Source organism: Echeneis naucrates, chromosome 22, assembly GCF_900963305.1.
Source record: "Echeneis naucrates chromosome 22, fEcheNa1.1, whole genome shotgun sequence".
Taxonomy (NCBI): domain Eukaryota; kingdom Metazoa; phylum Chordata; class Actinopteri; order Carangiformes; family Echeneidae; genus Echeneis; species Echeneis naucrates.
In genome coordinates, this window is record NC_042532.1 from 16,772,356 (window position 1) to 16,791,782 (window position 19,427).

The 19,427-nt window shown below is 43.7% G+C and overlaps 1 protein-coding gene across 1 annotated transcript; it reads right to left on the minus strand.

Annotated features, from left to right (window-relative positions):
• Positions 1-214: 214 nt before the first annotated feature.
• On the minus strand, positions 215-18,114 carry crip2 (cysteine-rich protein 2). The gene is made up of 8 exons (XM_029493307.1): positions 17,989-18,114; positions 7,852-7,946; positions 4,080-4,137; positions 3,478-3,603; positions 2,606-2,674; positions 2,385-2,479; positions 1,942-1,999; positions 215-1,661 (listed from the first exon to the last, which is right to left on the minus strand). The coding sequence occupies exons 1-8, from the start codon at positions 18,029-18,031 to the stop codon at positions 1,594-1,596; spliced, it is 612 nt and encodes a 203-aa protein (XP_029349167.1). The 5' UTR covers positions 18,032-18,114; the 3' UTR covers positions 215-1,593.
• Positions 18,115-19,427: the final 1,313 nt, after the last annotated feature.

Here is a 19,427-nt window from a genome sequence, read left to right on the forward strand (position 1 = left end):
TGTTACCGTTCTGGCAGTTAAGACCGACCTGAGACGAATGACTTTATTTAACCCAGTGAGTCATTCAGGGAAAGCTTGCGCTGCTTTCATAGTGACTTCTTAACAGTCTCTGCTTCCTTCATTCACAGGCGAACAGGTTCATAACATAATGGCTGAATGGTACAGTTTAAAAAAAACAAAAAAAAAAAACAAAAAAAAACCCAAAACCACAAAGTCATAGCACGTAATTTTTGTTTATTGCAGTTCAGAAACAAAAAAAGAGGAGTTCGTCATCTGTCAAACAATAATCATAGTGTAAGGTGTCTGAAATATTTATGAGGGATTAAAAAAGACAAAATACAGTTTCAGATCTACAAACAGTGAGCCCTGCCGCGTCGACGAAGCACGACAGGCGACGAACAAACCCAGTAACAGTCATACAACAATACTAGAGCACATTCTTACAGAATGACTTGTCTCTGTTTCTACAAGCTGAGCTACTGTTTCTGCTAATGGCCAAATAAGAAACGATTAAAGAGAATAGTTCCAATAGCAGGTCACCTCTTGGAAAATAACAGCAGGGTTGTTTATCTAAAAATAACAATAAAAATCTTTATCATAGAGAATTATACAGCTTCCATCACCTCATCTGAGCTCCTTCATAATCGGTCCCATGAAGGGAAATATTTGAATGCTTCAATTAAACCAATAAATACATTTTACTTTCTCCCCCGTTCACCCCCATCCTGCCGCGCAGTCGATCCGTATCGAACGGCCGGATCTAACCGTTCCTGTTATTGATTAGCACAACGTGCTGTATAATCTTGATTCTGCCATAAAACTGCTTATCAATGTGTGCTCAAAAAGTACAAAGTCTCAATAAGGGATGTTGAAAATCATGTAAAGGTTATCTCAGAGTTCCACTTTCCCACTTTTCTGAGATTTATTGTTATTTTTAAAAATTAAATTACTTTTCTTTCTTTCTTTTTTAACATTAGGAATGTTGTCAGGCGGCCCAGTGTAAATATGGCATTAGTAAAATATTGATTTTTTTTTTTTTATTTTCATTATTATTACTGGCAGCGTGGTTCTCCTGAGCACCACCTGTGCGCTGCAGGCTCCCAGGTGAAATTCCTCTGGCTGTCAGCAGCACAGTGATTCACTGATTGTGTGTATATATATATATTTATATTTTTTTTCTCTTTCTGAACATCCATCATGTCCGCACATCCAAACAATGTCCTCTTGGTGCAAGGATCTAATTATGAGACATTCAGGTTTTAATGTGGTGACATTTAAAGTGTTGACATACAAAAAAAAAAAAAAAAAAAGGAAATTATTTAACGAATAGCAAGTCGATCAATTAGGAATTTACTGGATGTATAGACGGAAATTCTGGAGAAATAAAAATAAATCATAAATAAATCATCTGATCCAGGGCTGTTGTGGGTAGAGGGGGGGGGCATAGGATCTGGAGAAGAAGGCTGGTCTTCTAAGGGATGAACATACAGGTGGGGGGAGGGGGCAGAAAAAAAAACAAAGCCTACAAATAATACTGTGGTTGATGATCAGTGTTGTGTAGAGAGGAGGGATGAGGCTGAAGGGGACAAAGGTTCAAGGCTGGGTGACTGCGCTGGGCTCCTTGTCATAGATGTAGCTGCCCACACCGCCGGTGTTCACGCCTGGAAAAACCACAGGGACAGAACAGGGTCATCAGGAGGTCAAGAGAGAGGGGAGGGGGGGGGCAGGCAAGAGAAGGTGCAACATGAGCAGGAGAGGCTGCGAAACGGTGCGCTGTAACAGCTGCCCTCGGGCTCAAGAAGAAGCCGACAATGCTTATGATGACATGACTGTTGAGTAACACTTAATTTGTGCAACATGTGCAAGTTGGATCAAGCGTTTGACATTCTGTTTCAAGTGTAGCTGATAAGCGGTGGGTCGACAACACCCCCTAGCGGTTACCTTTGGGCCCGAAGAGAACGGCGTAGCAGGGTTTGTGGCAGTAAGGCTGGCCATCGTGCTGCAACAGGAAGGATTGTAAACGTTAATGCAATCAGAGCGGCGTTTCTCTGTCCGTGAGTCAAGTCGCAGGAGTTACATGTGCTCATGAATGAACTGAATTGAATTGTAAGAGTTGGTGACAGGCTGAAAATATGTGCACGCCACAGAAATGAAATCAACTGTTGTGTGCTGTGTTTTTGTTCTTTCTGCTTTTGATTTTATTTCTAAAATAAATTTTTCTGCTTTAAAAAAAACTTTAAAAACCAAAGCTATTGTCAACAGCCTCCACTTCTGTTGTGACTTTCCAATCATGTGCTCTTTTTTTAAATATTTTTTTTTTACCTTTTCAGTATTTTCCTTTCCTTCCTCCCCCCTCCCTCCTTAAAAACATGTCTTTCTCTCACCTCTGCGTGGCCGCCGGCAGACAGCGTCTTGCCGCACCTCTCGCAGCGCAGACAGGGTCGATGCCAGTCCTTTCCCAGTGATGTCACCTTCTCAGCTATTGTGCGACACATCAACACATAAACGCACGTGTGAGACACCATGTCAATCACTCTGCAGGCCCACATCTGTTCCATACACCCATGCCCACGCCGCCTCATCATTAAAATGTGGAGCTACTCACCAAAATACACCTTTGTGTTACACCGGGGACACAAGTTGGCCTCTCCGGAGAAAGTGGTGATGCTGCCAGCTGCAGACACATCGCACACACATGACAGCACAGTGAGGAAACCGGTTCCACAGATGACCCCTGACCTTTGCAGTTAGGCATGAAATCCGGAGTACAAATAACATGGAAGAATAAAGTGCAACAGGCCGAGCCAAATACGAAACAGTCTTTATATTTTAGGGAGAGGAATTACTGACTGAAAAGGAAAATGCCATTTTAGAAAACGCCCAGCAAGCAAGTTAAAGTGTGTACGTGACGAGTGATTGCATGTAGTGCTGTGCTGGGAACTGCAGATGGTGCCAAAAGGTGAGGTTTGTTTTAGTTTCATTTTGGCACAGTAAAGCCCTGCACAATTCTCTTTTTCATGACAGCATTAGACAAAAGCACCTGGATGGAAGCCACAGAAAATCTGAAAGATGCGATATTTATTTTCTCATATTTCTGCTTGAATGAATGAAATGTTTAATTGATTTCAGTGATATTTAAATATTGTCCAAACACAGAACCCGGGAAAGGTTTTAAAAAAAAAAAGAAAGAAAAGAAAAGACTAAAAATACTGGCTTCTAAAATCAAATGAGGAGTTATTATAGTTGAGTTATTTTGTGGCAGCTGGCAGGGTGTGTTTCCTGGAAAATCCTTATCTAGCACATCTGAGAAAATCTGCCTCACGTCCCAGGAGACTTTGTGTGTCGATGGTCTTATCACTGAGTCAGCAGCCGCTTTCCGTCTGACTAACAGTGAAAACATTAAATCCTGCTGGGAAAAACATCCCTGTCAAATAGCTTTCTTTTTTTAAAAATCCCATGGCCGCACGTCTTTCTCACCTTTCGACGGTGCCTTCGGTGCGTAGACTCTCTTCTCCTCAGCTTTGGGGGCCGAGTCCACACCGGTAGAGTTACTGTTGGCTGGAGCGTCGTACACGTAAGAGCCGGCTCCGCCGATGTTCACACCTAAAGGGCAAGAAAGTAATCAGTACTGAGCTCTGCATTTTCACTGACGGTAACTTTATGGGATAAATGGATGAATTAAGACAAATAAGTATATTTAATTTGAAAGTAAAGATATTCCAGGTAGTGTGAGAATAGACACACAATCAAATCTACAATGTCAACACAAGTGAATAAATTGTGTGTGATTAATGTAGTAAAATGTCATCTTTATATATTTATCCCTGATTTATTTATTTATTTTTTTTCTTTCTTGAAACTTTGATTGTTTTTCTTCTTTGTAGACTTATTTCCCCCGTTCACTAAAATGTTGATGCAAACAGCGTTGGTTGATTTGGATGATGAAGTGAACTGTTGACCTTTTACTGATTCACTGACTGCTGCATAAATCATCGTTAACGCTCAACATGACGCACTGTGCTGTCGTGTTTAACAGTGAAAAGTTCACCATGTCTTTCCTGAATTGACTTGCGCTTTACCTTTTGGGCCAAAGAGGGCAGCATAGCACGGTTTGTGGCAGTAAGGCCTTCCATCGTGCTGTGGGAGACAAAAAAAAAAGAAACGCCATGACATATAGAAACCAGCTCAAAAGGCCTGGAAGGATTAAAATAAAGCCCGATGACGCACAGGAAGATTGAGCCGTGATGTTAATGAGCGGACATCATTTTTCTGACATCATATATTTTGGTTTGAATAATTTTTTTTATTATGTGAAAAGGAGATGGAGAGAAGTTTGTGTCCAAAAACGGGAAAGAGAGAGCATTTTTTTCCAGCTCACTGCTGCCTGATGATGACGTCACAGTCACAGGTTGTTTCAACAGACAATAACGACAGCAGATGTTTCCAGGAAACAGCTCAGTGTTGATGAATTCATCGCCACACTTCGGTGCTACCTACATGACTGGCTGCCACTTGAAGGGGGGGGGGTGGTGGTGGAGAGGACCTGGTCTGCGACATAGATGGCCTGTTGGCGATGCATGCTGGGACTGTGGCAGGAGCATGTGACCGGCTTCGGTGGGGGATCAGGGCTGAGAGCCAGGGTGGCCACTGGTCCACAGCCCAATGCCCATACATGAGAGGGAACCTACGGGCAAGACGCCAGGCCCTGGGTGGTTGGGTGGTCGGGTGGTCGGGTGGGGGGGAGGGGGGGGGGCAAACAAACGACACTTCTGCTTCAGCCACGTGAGCTCCCTCACCTCAGAAGGTGATGCCGCAGTGAAAAGGATTGTTCTCTCGCCGTTAATAATGCATTAACTGCGATAGGATTGGCCGCCGTTGAAGCAGTCTAACCCTGTTGGACATTTAAAGGTTCGGCTGATGACTTTCTCAGGGACAGGACACACTGGGCTTCATTGTCGAGTGAGCAGATGCTGGACATCATCTCTGTGGGTCTGGCTGTGAAACACTAAGAGGCAGAGTGAACCTAAAAATGGATTATCCACTGCTGCTGCACAGCCCACTCTGTTCTCAGCAGTTAACTTCCCACATCCTGACACTGAAATATGTCTTCTGCATCTGTCCTTTCAATCCTTTCCTGACCTGCTCTCCTACCTCATCATCCCTTTATGACCTGCTTCAGAATTCAAGGCCAATGACGGGGGATTCGTTTAGCTTTTTACTTCCTTTATTTACCCACGAAAGTGACAACATGTCTCAGTTCTCACTTCTTTTACGATCAGGTTAAGCTTCTCTAAAACATCCCCGTTTGTCGTTTTCAGGTTGGGATGTCTCAAAAGAAAAACATGGTGACTCAGACTAAACTTGGACGCTCCCATATCCTCCTCCTGAATCCTCCGGAAGTCATTCGTAAAAACAGAGAAATGTCTGAGGTCTGATGATACTTTCTGGATGACGAGAACATTTGTCTTTTAGTGGGCGGTGCTTGCCCTCACACTGAAAAGCTGCAAAGCTCCAGTTTCATAGTCGATACGTTTACAGATGTTGAACGACATCACTGCGCATTTGAAAAAGATTGTATAAATTCTCTTGTGGCTCGAGTCCGAAGGACTGGAAAATAATCCGGGAGTGTGGGGTTAGAGAAATAGAAGTGATTTTACCAGATCTCTGTAGGCCACTCCTCATTTCTGCCGCAGGCTGAAGGTTTAGCTGCAACCAGCAGAACACACACATACCTGTGACTGAACTATCAGTGTGTGATAGAGAGAGCGCAGCTTACTGTAGATTCTAATTGTGAGTTTTTAGAGCATTTCACCATGATTAATGAGATTATTGCCACAGTGATGGGGCGTTAACTGTAGGTGTTACCTGTCTCCTGTTATTTTTTCCATATTTAACATGTTAACTGCACCGTGAAAGTCATTCTGCATCAGCGTTTTGTTTTTTTTTTTTTTGGTGAATACTGTGGATAACCTCTGATGTAAAAAAAAAAAAAATTGAAACAAATGTGATTATGTGGTGAAATTTAAGTTGCAAGGTATTCTTATGATTTCTCAGCATGTTTATAGATTGAAGTGTCCATCCTTCACAGAAGACATTCAGGTCATCAGACCTCAACGTTAATAATCTCTCCGGGAGTTTCCAGTCCTTTCACATCTTCTCTGTGAAGTTGGATTTAATCCACTTGTCTAGTTGCATTCTCCTCTTTCACTTCCTTTATTTACAAATGTGTTTCAAATGTCATAGCTGTCAGTTATTTTGGGAACAGTTTAGGAATTTTCACAGATGACATTAATTATAGTTCTATAAATGTTCTGGTTTGGACTCAGCAAACAAGTTATGTGATTTTTGATACGCAGCCATGATCCGTCGGGGTGAAAAGTCACTTTGTCTTTTCCAGCATGGCTTTCTGCCACCAGCTTCAAGAAGCTGCTGCTGTCCCTTGCTCTGCAGCTGACAGGCCACAGTGTGCTTCATCCTGCCTGCTCCCACCCAGCCCCGGCAGCCGTTACTGCTCTGAGGTTCATAACCGTCTGCGTACCGTGCCCAAGATGACACCGAACACCCTCCCCAATGATCCTCCAGTTCATTTCTTAATATACAGTTTCCATCAGCCTCACTCTGTTTCCATGCCCAAGCCTGAGCATCGACCTTTTTCCCTACAAGCGTGAGGCTCGTGGCACAGCGGTGCAGCCCAGGGCGGGATTGGAAAGCCGTGCATGGGGAGGGAGGATGGACGGAGGGGATTGGTTAGTGCTGACAGAGCCGGCCTCAGAGATTGTGTGACTACGTTACTGTAATCACGGCTAGATTAAACAGCAGCAGCAGCTTCCTTTGGGGTCTTCAGGGACATTGCTTTTTTGTACAGAAGAGGCTGAAATCCTCCTTGCTTCCTTGCTTCCTCCTTGCACAAAGTGGGGAAAAAAGAGGCGGGAAACTAAGAAAAGTGATATTCACCCTAATGCAGGTATGGAGAGAGAGAGAGAGAGAGAGCGCTGGCTGGATCATGGAGGGAAGTGATGAGAAAATCCTCAGGGTGACAGCACAAGATAGTGAGCAGAGCACATTCAGGGGTCACAGTCAGGGGAATCCGTGTTTATTCGTGATACTGCACTCTGATTATGTAACATGAAAAGGAAAAGGGCTCTGAAAGCAACTGCAGTCTGTGGCACGAAGGGGGTTAACACTGAAAAAAGGCGATTCACTCAGCAATTTCCTGTTGAAATGTCTGTGATATGAAAAAAAAAAAATAAAAAAACTGAAAAAGATCCTCTTCCACTGTAGTACTGACATTCCTCCCTGCCAGTCAATCACATTGCTTTATTTTCTAACAAGAAGTTAAACCTCTTTGTTGAACTGTTTACCTTCTTCTCTGAGGATTGACTTTTGTCAAATCTACCAATAAATCAACAAATAACCAGGCTACACGGGCTTTCCTTTGTTCGATTTCACAGTAAGTCAGTGAACTATGGCACAGAGTTTGTTGCCCTTTGAACCCCGGGCAACGTTAGAGTTGTCTCATGACTATCGGTTACAGAGAGCCTCCAGTTGCAGAGCTAAAAGCTACATTTGGTAGTTTTAGTCAGTGGTTCCCATTTTTCCTCCAGCAGGAATGTGATTTTCTCTCCTCTAGCTTTGGCAGAGAGCAAAAAATGAAGAGGCTCAAAACCGGACAGCTCTCCATGAATGAGCATTGGCAGTCTGAATAAACCTTGCATTGATGCATTGAAAACACAATGCGTTGATGATGAACGAACTGTGACTTGCAGAACTGCAGAGGATAAAAGCTAGAAAAGAAAATGTGTAACATTTCTGTGTTGACAGGACAGCGAAGGACTGTTTGTGTGCACTGACCTCAGCGTGGCCTCCAGCATTAAGAAGCCTGTTGCAGCGGTCGCACTTTAGACACAACTTGTGCCAGTCTTTGCCCAGTGATGACACCTTTTCAGCTGCACATGAAAGACAAAAGACAGAGTGAGTGCAAACGTTCACATAAAGCTGAATCTGTATACATTAATCCCAGCGACGGTTACTATCTTCTCCCATCACTTGTGTCGCGCTTTGTTGCTCGTCGCAGAGCGGCATGACGTCCTCTCATTGCATCACTCTCTGCAGTAATGATTGACTTGTGCTCTGCATCTCTGAGCTGCTGTGCCCTGATGGAAATCCTGTCATCGTGTCAACGAGTGATTGTTTTCCGGATGGGTGGGGGCGGGGATGCTGGGAATGCCTGGTGTGCCATACAGGATGTTGTCATGATGTCACATCGGCACAGACAGTGGCGTGAGTCCCAGTCCAGCTGGAGTAGTGGGAGGGGGGGGGGTCCACTTCTAACCCAGATCCTTTGTGTTACCCCTCCAAAACATACACACACCCATCCCCCAGTTTACAGGGTCGCCCTCCCTCTGCAGACAAACTCTTCAACCCCTTTTCCGTCGCCTTTTTACTCCAGACAGGCAAAGGATTATATAATTATACCCACTTCAACAATAAATCTCCCCTGCGTCCACACAATGGGCTCTAAGGAGTTGTGCAGGCAGCAGAGGAAACACCTTCTCTTATCAGGGTAGGGCACAAATAGCTGCATGCTGGAGTCAGTTTCCTACAAACCTTCATACACAAACATACACACACATACAGCATGTATGTATGTATGCAGACATACAGACAATTGATTCCTCCTGTTTCCTGCATAACCTGTTAAAGTAATGCAGAATTCCTTCATTCCTTCGTGACAGGAAGCAAAACAAATGAGACATTTAAAGTTAATTTCTCAACAGCCCGGAGTCCATAAAACGCTATGGAAGAACAAAACTGGAGGCGAAACATAACTAAACATTGATGTTACAGAAATGAAAACACGAAATTGATGGAGGCATGTATTAAAAAATTATTAGCAAAGGGGCCAACTGTAGGGACATAAAGTTTAATTAGATTTGACCTGACAGACAAAAACCACGTCATGTGGCAAATGCTCGACGACTCCCTGCAGAGATTTCTGTTTACCCTCCAGTCAGTTTCACCATCAGCTCTCCGTGTCGATTGCAACAATGAGACAAATGGCTGACAACACCCTGGAGAACAGCCGAGGGCTGGGTGCAGGGTGAGGGGTGACAAGTGGGGGCTGCCTGTCACTGCTTGAGGACAGAGGAATGTGAACTTGTCCAGAAGATACTGCCGGAAATGTGATGTCATCCTTAAACGCACAGTTAATCAGACTAAAGAGTCTGTAATAAATCAATCAACTGCTGTAAATGTAAAGTGTAAATACAGTCAGAGGAAATAGAGTTAAAGGGAAATGTTCATTTAATACTGAAACAACATCAGTGATGTTGTGTAGACCCGCTGAGAGCTGCACTGATCCTGCAGCTGTATCCAAAGACTGTGCTCCAGTCAAAACATGGGAGAAAAAAAAAAGTCCTGGTTTTATTATACAAACTGGAGACATCCACCATTGTCTGCTTCAAATAAACAGGAGAGCCCATTGGATTGTTCTTCAAGAGGAAGAATACGCTGGATTGTTTATGTCCAAATCGTTGGTGCTCATGCAAGAGAGCGCTCTCTTCAACCCGTCAGGTGTCTGTTCAAGAAATGGCATTTTGTTTCTTTCTATGCCAAACCACTTCAAAAACCTGAACCTGATGGTGGTCGGGCCTTGAGTGGTACCAAAAGGAACCATCGCAACACCTTGACGTTTAAAGACAGAGAGGAAGCAGCGAGCACGTTCGTCTGATTTATTTCCTGCTAAATCTGAGGATGGCCATAAACCCCCCCACACCGCCGCAGTTTTACAAAGGCAGCAGCGGCCAGTGCATCGGCAATGTAACGTGTATCTGCTACTGACACACGTCCAGACAGCTCTGAGGAGTCGGTGCATGAATGGAGACAGACGTCAGAACCACACCAGTCCGTCCTCATTCCTCTGTATACGACTGTGCGCTAACAAAGCCTCCTGTTTAACAGCCCCCTGCTTGCTATTGTAACAATGTGTACAATGTGTACAATGTGTTGGGGGGGGGGATATACAGTGGGGGAGGTGAAGGGGATCAGCATCTGGCCCAGATGTTTATACCCCCAACTCGGAGCCAGCCTCTGTGCTTATTAAATATGCATTTGGGTTGGCAGTGTGTCGATACAAGCATAAAGAAAAGGCTCAATTAAAATATCTAAATTGCGTAATGCTAGTCAGTTCTCGGTGCCCCAAAATAGTAAACGTGGGCGACTCAAACGCCACCACATATTCCTACCTCATTACAAAAAACAACAGGAGGGAAAAGGCACCCACTTGTGCAAACAAACAAGCTCCTGTGAACAGAGATGTCTCCCCGGAAATTAACATTTACACTGTCAACACTGATGAGAATGTGCCAAATCCTTTTAGCCAAACTGTGTTTCCTCATTGTAGTTTGCAGTTCGCCTCACACACACACACACAACACAGGATTTCCCCCCTTGATTCACATTGGAAGCGCTTTGAAAGGTTACTTTCTAGATGCTGTTTCAACTTCTATCTTCAGGCCGCTTCATATTTTGTTTCCCATTTTATGTTGTAGCCTAATTCTAAATAAAAATAAATTAATTAATTAATAAAAAATATATATACATATATGTAATCATCAGTCAACACTGTTTCTGTACATTTGCAAGCTGGAAAAGAGGAAACCATTCCTGAGCGAAAGATTGGACGAAAAACAAAAAAAGCTCGGCAGTCGGATGTGCTTGTTTGATAAAGTCGCCACGTCGTATAAATCAGGGAATAAAAGTGACTGTAGTTTAGCCTTTACCGATGTGAAGACCTGATTGGCAGACAGATGCTGCGGCTGCAGGGACGCTGAGCTACAGTTGAGGCGAGAGAGAGAGAGAGAAATTAAAAGTCGGTGCTAGTCGGAGGTCATCACCAAAACCATATGATACCTGCACCGCTGCTTAAGCTGCTTAACTTCGTTTGGAAATTCCTGGTCTAAGCTTCTGGACTCTGACTGTGCTGTCAATGCGGTTTAAATCAGTGAAACAGTAGACTGCTGACCCCCCAACTGATCCAGCCTCAGTGTTTACAGTTGGTCCAACTGATAATTAACCGGAGCAAAGGAGGAACTGCTGAACCCGGCTGACAGCGTTTTGTCTGTGCGTGCCTGTCAGCCGACTTGTAGCAGAACTGTTAACTCCTGATGTGCATGAAAACAGCCTCCGTCGCCGCCGCCCTTCAGCCACACCAACGGAGATTAAGTTGACTTGCAGCCAGGAAATTACCAAATAGGAAAGGAAAAGGAAAAGAGAGAAAGTTCACATCCAATGAAAATAACATTAACATTAACAGCACGACTATTAGCTCTGCACGGATCTTCAGTTAAAAGCTTGAGGAAGTGATTTTAGAAGAGCTTCAGATTTCAGATTTAATTTGGTGAGACATGTTTACAGTTTACGCAGACGTAAATCCATTTCAAAGCTACAAACACATTTAGCAGACCATAACTGTTACAACAGCTTTAGCTGGCGTTAGCCTCTCCTGTTGTTGTAGTAGCATATTGTTCCACATTAATCCAGAAGACTGAGGTTTATCCGCAGCCATACCGTTAGCTTTCAGTTTTCAATAATCCCTGACGAAGAGGAGTCACTCACTGAGGCTGACTTTTTTTTTTTTTTTAAGAGAAAAATTTGAGACAAAAATAATGTAATAAAAAGGAAAAAAAACCAACAAACTAGATATAAAAGACTTTCAACAGTAACAGTAATCCAATCCAACCGTAGAGGGACATCAGAGAACTTGGAGCAGACAGTGATTTGATTTATTTTGTTTGTTCTGTTACATGATGCATATAAACTTCAAATCACGTTAGGAGTGAAACCAATTCCACCTCAGGCGGAGCTGCACGGCGTGTAACGGGAGTAGGTCTGCCAGCACCGTAATGGACAGAGCATGAAGACGGAGCATTACGGGGGCCCATTTCTCCTAATCATCGAAACCTCTGGGCAGACAGTGGACGGGGTTTGACCTCAGGTCAGGAGCTAACTTGTCCTCAGTCTTACTCTGAGTCCTAACAGATAAACAAGCTCTACAAAGTTACACAGCAACAGTTAGACAGCTAAAGCAGGCTGGATGCTGTTATTACTCAATAATTCGATTAGGGTGCAGCACGGAGGAGGAGGGTGGGGGCAGCAGCGGCGCTCCTCAGCAAGCTACCGGATCTTGACTCTATAAATTGATTAAACTGGCAGCCGCTGCAGAAGCTTCAGTTTCCGTATCGTTAACAGCTTTCAGAGCAGCACACACAGACGCCCCCCCCCCCCCTTTAAACAAGCGTGGCGCGAAATATAATCATCGAAGGACTCATTCGTGTATCAAATCACTGGCTTAGGAACACTTTTGCACAAGTCGTGCTCATGATGTAACCGATGTTATAGTAAATATTTCTAAATCTCACTTGGATAGATGCTGCTCTGTTTGCAGCCTTCGGTGATATGGACCCATCTGTTCAGCTTTTCCTGCCACATACAGACTCCCTCTCTCATTCCCTTCATCCATCAGTGACAGCTGAGTCCACGCGGGTGTTTTCTTGTTTGGGTTTTTGTCGCAGCAGTGTGATAACTGCGCGCCCTAATAAACATGGTGCGCCTGACTGACTGGAGGCCCGTCAAGGGCAGAGCAAGAGTCAAACACAAGAAAGGTACATTTCTCGGGAGAGATGTAAGAAAGGAAAAAACAAGCAGCCTGTGTTTCCTTCTTTGCATCCTCTTACTATTCTGCTCTCTGGAGCACAAACACCCTAAAGGATTTGTGACCTTTTACTTAACTTAAAGACAATGGCCATTCAGTCGGGCACACAGAGGAATTCTGCTCCACCAAAGGAAGTGACTTCAAAATGTCTAAGAGCCGACATAATTGCATATTTAGAGACCAAAATGCATCTATTGGAAGATCTAAAAATTAAAACTGCAAACAAATGTTGGCTGAGTTGTTATTTTTACCAATTGGGCTCTTAGTGGTATGAGATTTAAAAAAGCAGTATTAGATTTTACTGTCCTCATGAGAAGGAGAAATTTCTTTATGAATTTATAATTTCTTCTCATTTCTTTATCATTATGAAGAACAGTACGCACAACAGTGGACATTAACGTTAACTGGTGAAATAAAACTACTTTTGACAGACAGCTATTAGAAGAAATTGTAAAAGTTTCCAAAAAGGATGTTTTGGGCTTTTAAAAGACCATCCTCAAATATCTATGTGTAAACTAAAAGTGGGTTGAGCCCGGCGGTGCTGTGCTGTTGAACATTAGAATCAATTTGTTCTGGGTCAATGTGTGCATGCAGCTCACTCTGGCTGTGCAGCGTTAAAGGCCGACGCTGAACAGCTTCTAAGAAACATGTATTTGGACGCCCAACTCTCCTTTCGGCTGATGCAACCCTGTGGCAAAACTTCGCTCTGGAGGTCGTCTGTCGCCTCGGTGAGGTTTCCTCCCCGGGCTTTCTCCCCCTTCTCTGTCTCACCCCCCCTCTGCGAATAAAAGAGGCTGACCTTGTGAATCCTGCTGGCTGACGTAAATGGGCTGCAGCTAAACTCGCATCCTGTCTGTGCTGGTCAGAGGAGCCACAGGCAAAGCACTGCCTCACAGTCCCCGTCGGGGTGACGAGTTGGCCCCCCCGACCCCAAAACCCCAAGTCTGCTTACACCACATCTCATCTAAACAGTGAGGACACAGTGTCCCAGCTACAGGGTCTTCAAAAAAATCCACTGTGCATGACTTGCTTACAAAGTATTGGACCACAAGAGGAAGTAGGGCTGTATCAGTAGAACTTAGTGGTAAGTGTCAATTTGGCAACACACCTGTGGCAGAATTAATAAGTGCTTTTTTAATGAGAAAATACATCCCAGCAACACCTGGATTGACATTTCAGGCCAGCAAACCCGCCTTAAGAGCCTGCTGTTAGAAGCACAGCAGTATCTCAAACAAACCATGTGCCTGCCACATTTTTTCATCAAGAGGAAGGGAATGAAGAAAACATAGCGTGCCTTTGTCAGAGGACACAGACACCGGACTGATGAGGTCTAATGCTGAATCCAACGTCACATGACGTCTGTAATTAATCTGATCCAACTCACAACATCCATTCTTTCATCATTTTCTTTCTTTTCCTCTTGGTTTGTCTGTTCATGGAGCCATAAAGTGAGAGGATAAGAGCCAATTTTATGATAAACATAAAGGATTTATATTATTTTGTAAACTGGATGAGTTTCTGTCTTCACATCCTCTTTACATTTGTCCTTTGCATTCATATACTTGGCATTTTCAGTCAAACTCTGTCTGGAGCAGAGCAAAAAAAGATTATCAGGCCAGTATTATGAATGTTTACCGTTCAGCATCCTCCATCCTACCCAAGTGTAATTCATAGTTATGTATATGACGTGATTTGCTTGACTTCATCAAGCGAATGGTGAGTCCAATGTTAACACGCAGCCAACCTTTAATCAAACCACAATCACTGTCACCTACTGCCAGCATCAGAGAAAACTCACTGACAGCAGATCTTCAGCCTTCATGCCTACAGTGGAATATTATATAGAAAGGATTTTAAAATTATAACAAAAAATGAGATAAAATGTTTTTTCATCTTTTGAATGAACTATACAGAAGAGTCTTTGTTCCTCTGTGCAGTTACCTAACAGGTCATCTTGCTGGAGGTGGAATGGTTTCACCTGTGTTGGAAGAGGATGACGGGGGCGGGCGGGGGGGGGGGGCAGTCTGACTTTCATCGCCAAGCTTAATGCCCTCTCCATTAGGGGATCATATTTGTGCCTCAAAAAGGCAGCGAAAAAAGCACCCTCACTGACTGGTGCACGGTATCTGGCAGGTTATGCAATGGCACAGAACAGGAGGCAACGACTCAAGAAATGATGTTACATAACTGACAGGGCACATTCACACAGTCGACTGGGCAGCCAAGTGGAAAACAGGGTACTCTAGTGTTGACAGAAAAGCGGGGGGGGGGGGGGGGGGGGGGGGAGAAAAAGGTATTGTGTGGATGTTTGGTGTGAAAGTAGGATAAAAAGAGGTGTGTGGGAATCAGTGCACCGCTCCGTATCTTCAGGCTGAGAGGTCGAAGGTATTCTCCCTCAACGGGACGACGAACGTGCAGAGACAGAAAGAACCTTGTGTTAATAGAGATGTCGTCTCTCATTATAATGCATGAGGCGCTTTGAGAGTCTCCATTTAAATAACGGCAAACCATTTCACCCCATTTTCCCCCAGTCCGAGAAAAAAAAAAAAAAAAAAATCAGTGGAAGAGGAATTCAGGACCTGAGGCAAAACCAAGCGATTGAAGAAGAGGAAAGAGAGCCACAGTGAGAGAAGTTGGTGAATGAAAGAGAAACTCAGAGCAGAGCGCCATTAGCTCCCATTAAGTTCTTGTCCATTCACTCAGCTGCACAAAGATGCATCGCTCCGATCTGTCATGAATGAGAGTTAGATCGCTCAGCTGAATTCGAGTCTAGATTTGGTAGATTTACTGAGCCGTGCTGTGCTGTGCTGGCCTGGTCACGTGTCTGTCAGTGGTCCCTGGTGTATTACGAGCACAGGAACTAACAGATGCAAGGCCCTCAGTGTGCACGCTGGGAATTTGAATTCAACCCCACAATTAACACCAGCAACAAACGATTTTTTTCATTTCTGTCTTTGCTGCCATCGTTTGGTTTCCTGGAGAAAAAAAAAAAACATTACAACACTTTGAACACACGGGAGAAAGGCAGTAGCAACGGCAACATTTCCCTTTGGTGGCAGTGAAACCGAACCGTCGCAACTCTGAAACAGCTGCCTGTAAAGCAACAGCTGGAAAATAATGAAAGCAAAAGATTTTCCAGCCCAGACTGTGGCTCACCGCTGCCACTTCTGTGTTTTGTTTTTTTTTTTTTTGGAGGGGGGCGGCGATTCGGGTGGGGGTTGTGGTTGTTCTTCGCAGAAGTAAAAGGAGGTGATAGTCGAGTGTTGAGGGCCTTTCCTGCAAAATCCAATATTGGGCAACACCAGGTGGGTAACTACCACTTGGGCCAATCAACGCAGTATATGGCACACCACAAACCACCAGAAGAAGGAAAAATGGGAGCGAAATGAGACAGGAAACAGACAGTTCTCTCTATCAATAACACGTGTCCCGGTGAAGATCAGAAGCACGTCTGTTTTCTCACTTTTAACTTGAAATTTCCCCTCACTAGTTAGATTTCTGGCATCTACGGAGAGGCTAATAGGAGGATGTATGTAGGTGGGATTCGTCGCTGATGTCATTCTGATTCCTCGAGCCGTGGGCAGCAGCTGAACTCTTCTCCCTCCCTGACCTCTCCCATGTCTTGTGATAGGTTTTCCTTGCCTCCCTTCGCAATGACTTCAACATTGTCATTAACACCTCCCTTCACTTTCTACATCTTCACGGTTCGCAGCTGAGTCCACCCATGCTGGCTTTCCGGTAGCACTTCATCATCATCATGATCATCCACCTCCTCCACCTCATCTTTATAGTGGCGCTCTCCATCCACAAAGACACACCCTGACCAAAAATAACTCCATGAGGCTGGAGCTCACTATGTTACATAAAAAAAAAAAAAAAAACATACATCACCAAGAAGCTGTGACTCACTGGCTGCAGCGAATTAAGGCCAGGCTGCAAAGGAATATTCAGACGTGCATAAAATCTGTATTGGACACAAATAAATCTTATTTTGCAGATATTATTCCATGCCAATGACTCTCGGGAACCCATAGGATGAGCAGCAGCTGTGTTGTTCGCTGCCACTCCCGTTACATAAGAGGCCTTCCATCCACTCACATAATTGAATTTGACCCCCCGTGACAGCTCTGATTGTGTGCTGCAAAGTGCAGACAGCATCAGTTTTTCTGTTTTTTTGTTTTTTTTTAACCACTGTATTATTCGAAGTTCAACAGAACGGCAACATGCTTCCTAAAAATAATCCAAGACAGATTCAGAAGCAGAGATGTCAGTTTTTGTTTATTTTACCAATCTGAGCTCCTTTAATCTTCTGCTTTGCTCTCGCCTGTGTGAATTCCTCTCACTGTGAGCATCTGTTACAGGAAGATCTAAGGTGCCACCTTCCTCATTGTGACTGCAAGTGTGTGTCAGAAGCTCTCTGCCCGAGTGGGTGTTTTTGTTTTCCCACCTTCATGCAGAAGGATGCAGAATATACATGTTTAGAGGTTTTCATCCCACTGACGCAGCATGATGTTGTTGCGCTTATCTGTGAGTGGGCAATCTAAGCATATGGCATTTCTGCACTCTTGGCAATGGCCTTCGTCAGCAAACCTCCAAAGCCAACTGCCAGCCTTGGATGTTTACCAAAGACAACAAATTAAAAAAAAAAAAGAAAAAAAGGCACAGATCAGTGTCAAAATAAGATAAATCATCCATCCAGTTTTGTGAGGTCAGTGCAGAAAGGGCATGTTTTCATTCAGCCTTTAATCTTAAAAAGTCTGGATTTTTGAAAACATTTGATCATTTAGGCTTTGTTTGCACTAATTCCTTCGCCTCTCTTTATCCCCGTCAATCACTTAAATTTCCAGCAAATATTTTCCCAACACAGTGGTCTAATCTAAAAAATGCTATTAACTTCATTTACGTGAGAAAATTTTAGTAATTTAGGATTTTTCCCACCATTAGACAAAAAACAACAACAACAACAACAACCTTAAAGCAGTTATTGGCCTTTATAGGTCCACCACAGAACTTTAATTTGAAAACTAGGTATTTTTAATTTACGTGAACTCGGTTTCTGTGCACGTCTTATTTTGTATTTACAATTAGCATATATTTTAAGTGAGTGTTAAACATGTGAGATCAAAAGCATCAAAGGAAAAGGATCGCTTTCCTCTGCCAAACGAGCGGGATCCCCATCATGAGGCAAAAGTAATTTCAACAGTCCCCCCCTAAAAATAATAAGTAAATAATAATAATAATAATAATAATAATAAATGAGAGCGGACATCGCTTACCGAAATACACGGTCTTCTCGCACTTGGGGCACTTTGAGGCCATGTTGTGGGTGTTGTGGGTGTTGTGGGTCGAGTGGAGGTGTTGTGTTTTGTTTGTCTGGGTCTGTCCTCTCTCCAGCAGCAAGTGTCCTGCTTCCCCTTCAGAGGCTGGAGCGTCTATTCAGCCAGCGGCTCATTAACATAACCCCGCCCCCTCCCCCCCTCCGTCCGCTTCAAGTGTTGTCGGAATTTGTGGGAGCACGAAATAAAAACAGTGTGATTCTCTTTGATTCGCTCTGTTCTCATTTTTTTTTTCAATCTGAACAAAATATTTTACTTGAGTCAAATGTCTAACTGGCCAGACAGCTCACTTTGTATTTTACCTCAATGTTTTAGGGAGCTTTTTACTGAAAACACTAGCCACGTGGTCCGTTTTCATTTTAGCTATTCATATTTATGAAAAAAGAAACATACTTCAAATCATTTTTACTGAGACAGTTATTTCTAATCATGTTTCGGTGTCACGAACGTTTTTATGGTGACTTCCTTTAGTAAAATAAATCATATTTTCCCACGATTCAAATCAAATCAAATCTTATTTCCTTACACAGCGCCAAATCATAACAAAGTTACATCAAGGCACTTTACACATCGAGCAGTTCTAGATCAAACTCTTTAAAAAATGATTTAAAGAGACCCAACAGACCCCAGATCCTTTATGAGGCAGAACCAGGCTCAGTGGCAGCACCTTTAAACACACTGACACATTTAGACTCGGTTGAATGATCTGATCTATACTCAAATTTATGTCAAGTGTACTATCTTCAAAAATAAATAAAATCACTGCTGTCGGCTAAAAGTTGTGAATTTTACGAGCAGCATTGAAGGCACCATTCCTTTTCCAATGGCAAGGCTGTGGATTTCACAGGCAGGCCAAGGCAGGCGGGAAAAGTTGTGGGCCAGTGGAGAAGCAGTCCACAGAGGCACATGCACTACCATTTCCCTTTTTCCCCGTTTCCAGAGAGCAGTAGGCAGTTCTTGGTCGAATTACAATGCACCCTTTCAGAGTGAGTGACTCGTAGGAATTTGTTAGGCAAAGGAAGACGCTGAGACGTGGCTGGGGTGGATCAGCTTTCCCCTGAAGAAGGGCGGCTGGCTTCATGACAAATTCAGCCAACGAAGGGAAACAGTTTCTGAATTTCTCACAATCCGGGTTGACTTACAGTTGTAGCATTCCCTGATGATGACAAAATTAAAAGACCCGTTGACTGGAGACTATTTCCACCCAGGCCTCTTGAGAGCAACTAAGTTCATCTCTTTCACACATCAGTGCTGTCTGGTCTGTCTGCTGGGTGACACAGTGCAGGTCCTGATCAAGGAACAGACACTGATATTTCCCACATCTGTGTCCCGGCTGATTAGCACCCATCAGCATGCCTGTAACCGGTTCCTCCTTATCT

What these genes read in the sequence shown, in the direction of transcription:
- crip2 (XM_029493307.1), bottom strand. Translation starts at nt 18,031, where the DNA reads ATGGCCTCAAAGTGCCCCAAGTGCGAGAAGACCGTGTATTTCG. An exon ending in TGCCCTCTTTGGCCCAAAAG is followed by an intron (nt 3,604 to 4,079) that starts GTAAAGCGCAAG and finishes CTTGCCCTTTAG; the next exon opens with GTGTGAACATCGGCGGAGCC. An exon ending in ACCGAAGGCACCGTCGAAAG is followed by an intron (nt 2,675 to 3,477) that starts GTGAGAAAGACG and finishes ATGTGTCTGCAG; the next exon opens with CTGGCAGCATCACCACTTTC.